Genomic DNA, 11,899 nt, shown 5'->3' with positions numbered 1-11,899 from the left:
TAGGCTACAATGTGAAGCCGTTCAGTCCTGGGAGGCAATGTAAATCCCTTTGGAGTTGTCTCTGGAACGATATTCGCTTAAAAACAAAGAAAAATGTCTGCCAAATCAAATATGCAGATCTACCCGCTGTGGTTCCCTCTAAGCTGAGCGAGTGAGCAATCGCGCACCGCTCACATGGTCTCCCCACACAGAAAATCTGCGCTGCACACACAAAAAAATCCAGTCTGAATTGGAATTAAAGTAAATACATGTATTTATTTTATTTCGCTGATTTTCTGTGCGCGGAGACTGTGTCAGCAGTGCACGATTGCTCACGCGCTCAGCTTAGAGGGAACAGTTGGGGCCCTTGCTAATAAGAGAGAAGCTACAGTCAGCTTTAATACCCTGTATTTGAACATATTGCAGTGCGTATTGCATTGCTTTTTGTTTGTTTGTCTGTGGTAGAAAGTACCATTTACTTTGCTGTTGTCTGCTGGGGTTGCAGGATCAGTGCCAGAGATGCCAACAGGATCAGTAAACTAATTCAAAAGTCTGGAACCATCATTGGCCAGAATCTGGAGGCATTTGAGTCAGTGGGGGACGGGAAGTCACTGAACAAACTGCTCTCCATCATACCCACTCCATGCCCCACAACAGAGGCAGCAGAGCGCCGTCTCCCTCAGACTTATTCAACCCCGTTTCAGGAAAACGTTCCCACCTTCTTTTCAAAACCGTCAGGCATAAGATTCCTACACTTTTAGAAGCTGTTTCTCAGATTTATAGTGTGCATATTATTTACAGTGGGGCAAAAAAGTATTTAGTCAGCCACCGATTGTGCAAGTTCCCCCACTTAAAATGATGACAGAGGTCAGTAATTTGCACCAGAGGTACACTTCAACTGTGAGAGACAGTATGTGAAAAAAAAAAAATCCATGAATCCACATGGTAGGATTTGTAAAGAATTTATTCGTAAATCAGGGTGGAAAATAAGTATTTGGTCAATAACAAAAATACAACTCAATACTTTGTAACATAACCTTTGTTGGCAATAACAGAGGTCAAACGTTTACTATAGGTCTTTACCAGGTTTGCACACACAGTAGCTGGTATTTTGGCCCATTCCTCCATGCAGATCTTCTCGAGAGCAGTGATGTTTTGGGGCTGTCGCCGAGCAACACGGACTTTCAACTCCCGCCACAGATTTTCTATGGGGTTGAGGTCTGGAGACTGGCTAGGCCACTCCAGGACTTTCAAATGCTTCTTACGGAGCCACTCCTTTGTTGCCCGGGCGGTGTGTTTTGGATCATTGTCATGTTGGAAGACCCAGCCTCGTTTCATCTTCAAAGTTCTCACTGATGGAAGGAGGTTTTGGCTCAAAATCTCACGATACATGGCCCCATTCATTCTGTCCTTAACACGGATCAGTCGTCCTGTCCCCTTGGCAGAAAAACAGCCCCATAGCATGATGTTTCCACCCCCATGCTTCACAGTAGGTATGGTGTTCTTGGGATGCAACTCAGTATTCTTCTTCCTCCAAACACGACGAGTTGAGTTTATACCAAAAAGTTCTACTTTGGTTTCATCTGACCACATGACATTCTCCCAATCCTCTGCTGTATCATCCATGTGCTCTCTGGCAAACTTCAGACGGGCCTGGACATGCACCGGCTTCAGCAGCGGAACACGTCTGGCACTGCGGGATTTGATTCCCTGCCGTTGTAGTGTGTTACTGATGGTGACCTTTGTTACTTTGGCCCCAGCTCTCTGCAGGTCATTCACCAGGTCCCCCCGTGTGGTTCTGGGATCTTTGCTCACCGTTCTCATGATCATTTTGACCCCACGGGATGAGATCTTGCGTGGAGCCCCAGATCGAGGGAGATTATCAGTGGTCTTGTATGTCTTCAATTTTCTGATGATTGCTCCCACAGTTGATTTTTTCACACCAAGCTGCTTGCCTATTGTAGATTCACTCTTCCCAGTCTGGTGCAGGTCTACAATACTTTTCCTGGTGTCCTTCGAAAGCTCTTTGGTCTTGGCCATGGCGGAGTTTGGAGTCTGACTGTTTGAGGCTGTGGACAGGTGTCTTTTATACAGATGATGAGTTCAAACAGGTGCCATTCATACAGGTAACGAGTGGGGGACAGAAAAGCTTTTTACAGAAGACGTTACAGGTCTGTGAGAGCCAGAGATTTTCCTTGTTTGAGGTGACCAAATACTTATTTTCCACCCTAATTTACGAATAAATTCTTTACAAATCCTACCATGTGGATTCATGGATTTTTTTTTCACATTCTGTCTCTCACAGTTGAAGTGTACCTCTGGTGCAAATTACTGACCTCTGTCATCATTTTAAGTGGGGGAACTTGCACAATCGGTGGCTGACTAAATACTTTTTTGCCCCACTGTATTCATGCATTTTTTACTACCCTTCTGCACAATATCATCCTTACTTTGTTTTTAACTTTTCTTTAATGTAACCTCATTTTCATTTTTTTCCATTTTTCTTTGTTGTTGTTTTTTTTTAAATCATTGTCACAATATAAGATACTTACTAAGCATCTGTAGTACTTTTATTTTACCTAAACATACCACAGGTACGCAAATAAATGTGCAATTGTATCACATAATCTACATATGGCATATTGTGCAGTTTACAAGGTTGAGGTTGAACCGAATTGAAAACCAACAGCAACATGAAATAAATTCAGCAGTAAAAGATGAAAACACAGTCTTTAGTTTCACTGAGCATCACAGACACTTTCTGCCAAAAAAACATAAATAAAAGTTTGGTGTGGCACTATTCACCCTTTATACATCAGCCTGCCCTCCCCCTTCTCCGTAGTTTTCGCGCAGCAGCCTCCGTGTTTTACTCGTGGAGTAAAGGTACCTATCCTCACAGAGTCTGCCACTGGGTGTGAAGCTTCACAGGTCTGGTTGTTGTGTTTGAGCGGATTAAAAAAATCCTTATTATCCACATCCGCATCCCCACAACCACCATCATCAAACCAGCGGGGGCAGGGAGCAGAAGAAGAAGATGGGGTGCTGCTCGGCGCGATGCATGTTGATCCTCCTGTGTTGTTTGCAGCTGGTAAGAGCTTTTCGCACATGATGCTTCGACATAAACACATCTGTTTAGGCATCAGGCCAGCTGCTGTCTATCCCCTTTAATAACTCAAAGCAACCTAAAAGAAAGAAAAAAAAACAACAACAACAGTAAAAATGCTATTTAAAACTGCATGTTAATGACTGTTATGCTTGAATCATTTCTTTGTTGTTTATAGTGAAAGAAGTTCCGCAGCATTAAGCTTTAAGGCTTCAGTTTTTTTAAGACTATATTAAATTTAAGACCATTTAAGGCAAACTGCGACCAAAAGCAGGTTAAACGGTTTTACGCATGTTCTTTCATTCACATTAACTCAGGTTTGTCATTCAATTATACCGCAACAGTTGGTAATAAATTAAATTATAGTAAAATTTGCTAGTAAAATCTAAAAAGCAGAAACGCCTAAACGAACTGCTCTTTTATTATTTGCCGTTTTGTTTTTTGTTTTTTCTGTTAGCGCTTCTGTTACAGTAAAGTCAATTTATTTGGGACTTTTGGTTCGGCCAGTTGAAAATGACTGCATTATGGCATTTTATAGATCAAACAATTAGCAGAATAGGCTGTAATGAAAATAGTAGGCTACTACTTGTTGACTGCAGCAAATCATTTATTTTCTGTAGCGGGCAATTTTAGTTGAAGGTGGAGAATAGCAGTGACCGCCCACCACCACCACAATAAAGGGCTGCTCCCACTTTGCCCTCCTCCTCTGTGTTTCCCACCCTGCCCCCTGTATGGCTCACTGGGACTGTGACCCCAGAGGACATGACACTATAAACCAGCTGTATTTCCCTGAGAATGCTTTGTCTCCCATGGCTCAGTTGCCTTGGAAACTTATAAAAAGAAAACAAGGTCAAAGATCATGGTCTAACAAGCCATGGCAGCATAGGCTCAACTGACACTCACTGCTGTTTTAAAATTCATTTAAAACTCTGCCCTGCAGATTACAGCGCTGGAGAGGCAGGTGTTTGACTTTCTGGGCTACCAGTGGGCTCCCATCATGATCAACTTTTTTCACATCATCATGGTCATCCTCGGCCTGTTTGGTGCAGTCCAGTACAGATCACGCTACGTTATAATGGTATGTCTAATACTGAGTGTTGTCTCATAAGAAACAGCTGTTTTTGGTTTGTCATAAAAAAGTTCATTCAAGCTTCCCATCAAGAAGATCAGTACTGTGAATACACAGTAGTCAGGCTCAATATAATGACTGCTAACTTTATTTAGACTTACCAGCATCTCCACAGCTACTTAAATCATATGTTATATCCGGAGTTGGCAGCAGACCATGTGAACTAGAAGGCAACCAACTTTGACAGAGGAGTCAGAAGAGTGCAAAATTATCTGTCTTATATTTCAGGGGCAATGCAGGAGGGAAAAGAGGAGGGACAAATTCTCAAGGTGCAGAAACAGGTCAATGAACTCCCCACACACTGGGGCAGCTGACTGTGAGCACACAATATCTTCAGCACAAAGGTCGCGCTTTAAAACAAGCAGCTCAAGCTGACCTCTTTTTAGTTTAAGAGACATCAGGGCTACTTTCCAAAATCTGACCTGCACATGCCCTGTCCGCTCAGTGTGCTCCTTTGTCATACTGGTTGCCACAATTGCTGCAGAAACAGTAAGATACTCTGAACCAAATAATTAAATTGTGCTAGCACTGCAGAAACATATCTGTCTTATGGGTGTTTAAGTTTTTCATTACCAAACTGTTATGAATCAGTGTAACTTACAGCTGAAGTATATCAGGAGAGATCAGCTGAGTGGGCACAGTGACATTATTGGTCTCGTCTGAGCTGCTGAGGCCTCTCTATTATGCCAGTGCTGGTTATATGTGAGATATATATGAGTGGCCACTTCCAGGGCTGAAAAATTCAGTTGTGCAAAGGCTGAAGTTCCTCCAATGACCACTAGACGCTGACTCCAAAAGCATATCAATCCCCTTTGACTTCCATATTAAAATGTTTTTATTGATGTATTTAAAGCCTAAAAGTTAAAAAATGTCCCTATAGGTATTTTCCCCTTTTCATAACAACTGCAGTGTGTATCAGTTATTTATAACTCATCTATTTTGATTTTAGTTTATGCTTTAGTTCAGTAATAAATTGCACTCAAGCATAAGTGTACGAACACAAAGAGATAATCCACCAGCCAGAACTGAGAAAAGCTTTGCAAAAAGAACAATTGCACAGTTATTCACAATATTATCTTATATATGTATACATACATACATACATACATACATACATACATACATACATACATATGTATGTATGTATGTATGTACATACATATATACATATATATATGTATGATAAACAGTGATATTTAATGGTTATCTTGCTGATGACTTTGCTCTTCTCATTAAAATATGTTTTAATTCTAGCTCTAAAAAACAATATAACAGCAGCCAGATGCTTCAAGATGCAGTCCAGAAACAAATGGGTAATGCAACTGTAGCTATACTCATCTTTTATACACAGTCACAGCCAATAACCAAAACGAGTCCTACTAGAAAACAACATACTAGAAAAAACCACTAAAAATGGCTTTTACACTTCCTTTTTGCGAGAATTACAAAAACAAGATGCAGTTTGTTTAGTGCAGATTGAAGTGCCATCTAGGCTATTTTCTCCCATTTTCATGTCATTGTACCAAGCTAAGCACTAAAATGATCAGTATTTTCTGCACAGACAGAGGTTTTCAGCCTTTGTTTTCCATCTAATGTATGACAAAAAAGGGTAAGACATTAAAAAAACATAATGAAACGCATTTAAAAAAAGCCCCACAAAATATCAGGTAGTCAGTGGAAAAAAGCAGCTCCCTGTGCTATGCAGCATTAACTGTGCTGGTAGTGTATGGTATGGTGTTTGTGACCAAAACCATCTCATGTTAAGTTTGTAAGAAAGCTGAGTAGTATAATAACACCAAGCAGCAGTGAGCTGGGTTGATCTGGATTATGCTGAATATGTCATGGTAGTATAACTTTACTGTATTTAACAGGAAAAAAATATACATTTTATTATATAGTGATATATATATATATTATATATATTTCACTACATCTCAGCCCAGCCAACCTCAACCTCAGTCCATGCTGTCATTCCCAGTGTAATTCTGTGCTTCTATTTTCTCAGTACCTGCTGTGGATGTTGTTGTGGGTTGGCTGGAATGTCTTTGTGAGCTGTCTCTACCTGGATTTGGGAGGGCTTTCAAAGGTAACTTTAATGGTCACGTACGTGTCAGGTAATTAGGGACCAAGAGCTCCTAAATACAATGTTCAGCTCTGTCCATGTCACTCTTTTCAAGATCTGCCTCCAATTACAGACTCAGAGTGACAGACACCTTACAGCAATGTGCCTATCCTCAGCCGCAAACAAGTCTCGTTAAGTTGTTTATGTACACTGTCTGCACTCGGGAAGACCAAACCCTAATTATAATTTAGGGAAATGACGACAAATGTTAAAAATAAAACTGTTCAGAATAATTTTCAAGTCAGTCATTCAATCTTGTCTTAGCTCCCCGAATACAAACAATGCTGTATTTTAATTTTAATGATGGTTGGATTCTGTTCACTGATTTAAAATGTAACATTTGGTCGAGTAAAACATTTCTTAGGCATTTCTCCTGCAAATCATCCCTGTGTAGTGTTTTCATAACTGGATCACTACAGTTATGCAATATTTATTAGTGTTACTCTGTTATATCAATTTGAAGATGTAGCAATGCAAGTCTCATCAGCTAGTTACATCACAGCAACTCAATGTATGTACACATGTAGACATGGTCAAGACAATATGGTCAGAGGAGAATAAGCAGACTGCTTTGAGCTGGTACAAGGGCAACAGATACTTAAATAACCACTTGTTACAACCAACATATGCAGAAGAGCATCTCTGAATGAACAGCATGTGGAACCTTGAAGCAGAAGACCACACCAGGTGTCTTTCTTGTCAGCTAAGAACTAGAAAATGTGGGTAAAATTCACACAGGCTTACCAAAACCAGACAACAGAAGATTAAAAGAATGTTGCCCATCTCTATTTGTGCCAAAACATTCAGAATAGGGTCAGAATTTAGGTTAAACAATATGAAGGCATAAATCCATCCTGCCTTGTATTAGCGGTTCAGGTTGCTGATGGTGTAGTGTTATGGGTGATATTTGTTTTGGCACACGTTGACCCCTTATTGCCAATTTACCATTGATTAAATAAATAAATAACAGCCTACCGGTTCTGTATTAGTGTTGACCATGTCCATCCCTTTATGACCACAGTGTAAACATCTTCTGATGGCTGCCTCCAGCAGGATAACGCACCATATTACAAAACTCAAATTCATTTTGCTGTACTTAAACAGTGAACAGATCACAAAAAGAGCACCTTTGGGATGTGGTAGAATGAAAGCAGCAACTGTGTGATGCTATCATGTTAAAATGGGCTAAAATCTCTGAGGAATGTTTCCAGTAACTTGTTAAAGCTATGCCATGAAGAATTAAAGCTGGGCTGAAGGCAAAGGTCAACCTAGCACTGGCAAGGTGTACCTAATAACATTTCTGGTAAGTATATGCTTGTAGCAACACTCTTACGTGACTGGTGCATAAAGAAAAAGGACAAAAAGTAAAATTAGGTGAAATAAGACTTGGTTCTTAGTGCATGGATTCATTTTCACTAAAGTCAGAATAAAATTTGTACTGCATTGAGTTTTTTATGTTTTCTGAATTTTATGGATATCGTGCTGCTTTTCAGGCTTAATAATATTAACAAAATGAACTACCACCTGTCTGTTTGCTCCCTTAAGGATGGTGATATTCTGTCCTTCGGTGTATCCTCACATCATTCCTGGTGGAAGGAGAATGGGCCGGGATGTGAAAGCGAGAGACTTCCCTCTGCTGGATGGAAGAACCAGCAAAATCCAGAGCTTACCACAGTGCTGAGCTGCTGGCTGGAATACCAGTACATAGAAATCCTGCACTGCATCATCCAGCTCCTCGTATCAGTGAGTCTTTAGTTTTGTTCAACACTTCATTTAACAAGACTTTAAAATGGCACCATTGCCAGATGTCGCCTTCACAGCAAGGGCTGGTTAAAAAGTGAAGTGGAAAAGCTGTCTTTTCATGTCATTAGAGCTACACTGGTCCAGAAATCCATAAAAATAAGATCAGCATATGTCACCCCATGACAACAAAACCAAATAATAAAATAGTATGGCAAAAATAAAAAAACATGTGTCATTACCCCAAAACATATGGACATAACTGTATTTATATATTATTTAATGTCATTTTAATTGTAATAAGCATGCATCAGTACACCTGGGAACTAACTGTTGCTTAGCAACAGAATCTGTAGATTAGTAACAGAGCCGATATTTAAGAATAACATCATATTATCACACTAGAGAGAGCTGGTACACACTTTCAGTTTGTGTATTATCTACAAAAGTGAATTACTGCGATATTAGGTCCTGTTTTTGAAAACATTTTGAAGCCAGTTCAATCTGCTGGGTGTGATTTATTTCAATTTTGTTCAATTAATGAATCTATATTTATGTCTTTTTTATACAGCACTTCATTTCTCTGGTCAACACTGGGTTAATTTACGTGACTAAAAGTAGTTTTAATTATTCACTTCAAACAGAATATAAAAAAATTGACGGTTGAGTCTGTTTGATATCAGATGTCGTGGAGACTCCAGCGACACTTAAAGTAATAGAAATCTTTATTAAGTGACCAACATGGTTTGGCTTGTGGCCTTCATTAGGGGACCCTGATGAAGGCCTACTTCCTTACACAAAGTATTGCATATGCTAAACACACTCAACACAGCAGCTCTGCCATAAATTCTGCTTTTATAAAGCGTGTTTTTCAGGTTTGCTTATGATTAGGAAAGGTTGTGTTTTTGAAATACCAGTAGTTGGTTGTGGTGTTCTGGACTCTATTACAAGTGCCTTAATTTCATTGATAAAAAGAAAAATATAGTTCTGATTTGATTTTGGTAGATCTTCACTTCTAGTAATGTCCTCACACATTCCTATTTTGGCCACTTGCACTTGTGCATTTGTGATCTCCTTCTGTGCTCAACTTAAATTTCATGTTGATGAAGGAGATACTGTAGAATTGCAAGAAGCTGTACTTGCAAGTAGAGCAGGTGGACAAAGATTAAGTCTTCAGTGTCCTGTGAGCAGGCATGAAAGCCTCAAACACCTCAGGGGACTAAAGCATAAATCTACACAACAGTCTGAAACTGCAGGGTGCATTCATGGGTCAAAACCTTTATGAATATCATGAAAATGACCAGTATACTCATGTCTGTGCTTCCTTCACACTTTGAAACATAACTGTTCCACTGAATGCTGCTCTTTCCTCTCTGAGTATCAGGAGTATTAGCAGTGATAAACATAAAAGTTGATGCAAAAAGTGGATGCTATTTTGAGGTGCATGCTAAAAATCATTAAAATGCACGAGCAAGTGGTCCTAATAGAACATAAAGGTAGAAAGTTAAGAATAGCCAAATTTCTGGCAGCTCAATGGCAACTTTTTGATTGTACTCCATATATTGAAGACCCAATCACTATTAAACTGAAGACTTGGTCACATGATGTCATGTGATTGGTTGATATTTTCTCTGTATTATTGTGGGGTCCTTACCGTACAGTATAAATCGCCTTAAGGTGTATGCTGGTGAACATGTATATTAAACTGTGTTTGAGTCCTTATGTGAAAATTTCTTCTAGCTGATGAACGTCAGTTGGAGAAAAAGGTTTTGATTTAATAAAGTCATGGCAAGCAAGACGTAGTGCAGAGGTTACAATGAATCTTTTCAATACTAATTCTTTCTTCCTACGCACCTGTTGTTCATTCAGGTGTGCAGAGATTTTAAACCATTAATATCTAAAACAATTTCTTGTGTAATATTTTAAGAGTACATCTACAGACAGATAGTTTCTCTGAGTAGGAATGCAAATAAGATAGCTAACTGGAATTAAGAGGTAAGTTATTATTTACATGTTTTTTTCCCACTAACTCATAAAATCTTTCGCTCTCAGCAAAGTCTACTGTCTGCTTTGTGTTTTGCGTTAATATTAAAAGACAGAAGATTTTAAAATATGCTGTTCTTTTCTTATGCTTTTGTGATAATCCTACAGCTCCCGGGATTTGTTTACGCCTGCTATGTGGCCAGCACATTTTCAGAAGAGGATGACAGCTGTAAGTGTCCTCCTGATCAGTGTCAAATACAATCTCATTTTCTTACATTATCTAATTTATTGGATAACAATCCATTACAAAGAAACGGCATGTTTATGCACGCCTTTCATTCATTTTGTTTTATGTTTATTTTAGTTAACTTCATTGGTGAGTTTCACCATCCATCCAAACCCTCTAAGTTGCTTTTCTAGTGTTACAATCCATTGGTAAGTAGCCCACATTTGTTTGCACTCATGTAAGCTAAGCTAGGCCCATCCTCTGCTGCACAATGTATTTCCTATGTTTTTTGTTTTTTAGATTATAAATAAAAAAAGTGAAAAGCTGAGAAGGAACTAAGAAGAAGATCAAACAACTCTGCAGAGTCTGATAGTGCGTCATCTCTGACATGGTCAATAACACTCACACAGAGATGCCGAATCTCACTGTGTACATTTCTCACACTGTGGCCTGATTCAAAAGAGGAGTCTCCAGTCTATTGCATGTTGATATTTTCTAGTTTTATCCAGTAGTAACGCTACCTCTCAGCATGTATGTGAAAGACTGTTTGTAGGTTCGGCTGTCTGACAGAATACTGTGGTTCTAAATTTGTACATATGCAGCTGGTGTTCTTTCTGATGTTTCATAAAATGTACAAATTATTATTATGTGTAATTTCAATTAGAAGAAGGGAGGACCCCGACGTGTATAATGTGTGTCATCAGTCAGTGGAATAAACTGTGTCCACAATTTGCCTTATAGTGGATTACTGCTAATGTTCATCTAATGTTTATTCATTCATATACAGTTTTACCTCCATTAGTGAAATGTAAGTACATTTACTCAAGTACTGTACATTACTTAAGATTACATTTCTTTGTGTGCAATTTTGTCTCGTGTACAGTTTAGATTAAAAAAAAATGTTGCACTTGTTACACTGACAGCTTTAAATGCTAGCTACATTTAAAATTAATTATGTGAACTTATAAAATATGTTTCATTTATCACCAAACTACCAAACAGTAATAAAAGAAAGAGTAAAAAATAAAGTAATATAGCAATGTTGTCATTTACTTTAGATGATTTTGTACCACTACTGCACAAAAAAGCATTATGAATGTAAGTGACTGTAATTTGATTATTCGTCCCATATTTTGGAAATTATTATTATTAAACATAGTGTTATAGTATAGTGTTCTTGGACCATTTTCAGTTGATTTTTTATTTATTTATTTGTTGTTTGCTTTCAAATATTTTTTCCCCTTAAGAGATTTCTTTTGTCATACTGGATTGTATTTTATTGAGCTACAGTTTATACTGTTCCACTTATTTAGGTTATTTTGATATATTTTGTGTTTAAAGATAAGATATACTGATTTATTTATCCCCAAAATTTGGACCTACAGAAACATTTTTGTCATGCATATTTCAGGATTCCGTAGCATTATCTCAAATGGTTCGACTTAACTAAAAACGTCCGAGAAAAATCCAAATAACTTCTGAGAAGTTTTTTTATTTAAATTAACTTAATTTTTGACCTATGATTAGTAAGTTTTAAAAAAAATCGGTGGCAGAAAAAAAACTTCCATTCCTAGAAAAAATGTTTTCTTAAAAAGCCGTAATTAGAATTAGATTCCA

General features: G+C 38.3%; 1 protein-coding gene across 3 annotated transcripts; it reads left to right on the top strand.

Annotated features, from left to right (window-relative positions):
• The first annotated feature begins 2,819 nt into the window (after positions 1 to 2,819).
• nkain5 (sodium/potassium transporting ATPase interacting 5) lies at positions 2,820 to 11,425 on the top strand. 3 transcript variants are annotated; one of them, XM_085259151.1, is made up of 7 exons: positions 2,820 to 3,067; positions 4,023 to 4,160; positions 6,217 to 6,297; positions 7,879 to 8,076; positions 10,225 to 10,285; positions 10,421 to 10,491; positions 10,583 to 11,421. In XM_085259151.1, exons 1-6 carry the CDS (start codon positions 3,014 to 3,016, stop codon positions 10,474 to 10,476), a joined length of 588 nt encoding a protein of 195 aa, XP_085115277.1. In that variant the 5' UTR covers positions 2,820 to 3,013; the 3' UTR covers positions 10,477 to 10,491; positions 10,583 to 11,421. The 3 variants fall into 3 exon arrangements, with proteins under 3 accessions (XP_085115277.1, XP_085115279.1, XP_085115278.1); XM_085259153.1 differs by lacking the exon at positions 6,217 to 6,297 and having other exon boundaries at positions 10,583 to 11,425; XM_085259152.1 differs by lacking the exon at positions 10,421 to 10,491.
• The last annotated feature ends 474 nt before the right edge of the window (positions 11,426 to 11,899 follow it).

The sequence above is a fragment of the Mchenga conophoros genome, linkage group LG20 (genome assembly GCF_057382185.1).
Source record: "Mchenga conophoros isolate Kocher_MC1m ecotype Shallow Benthic linkage group LG20, M_conophoros_male_GT1.1, whole genome shotgun sequence".
NCBI lineage: Eukaryota > Metazoa > Chordata > Actinopteri > Cichliformes > Cichlidae > Mchenga > Mchenga conophoros.
Note: the sequence above shows the minus strand (reverse complement) of the source record. Positions and strands in the feature narration are given on the sequence as shown.

Excerpts from the sequence above, each read along its gene's own strand:
- nkain5 (XM_085259151.1), top strand. The coding sequence starts at position 3,014 with ATGGGGTGCTGCTCGGCGCGATGCATGTTGATCCTCCTGTGTTGTTTG. Across the intron at positions 4,161-6,216 it reads GATCACGCTACGTTATAATG|TACCTGCTGTGGATGTTGTT; the intron begins GTATGTCTAATA and ends CTATTTTCTCAG. Across the intron at positions 8,077-10,224 it reads TCATCCAGCTCCTCGTATCA|CTCCCGGGATTTGTTTACGC; the intron begins GTGAGTCTTTAG and ends ATAATCCTACAG.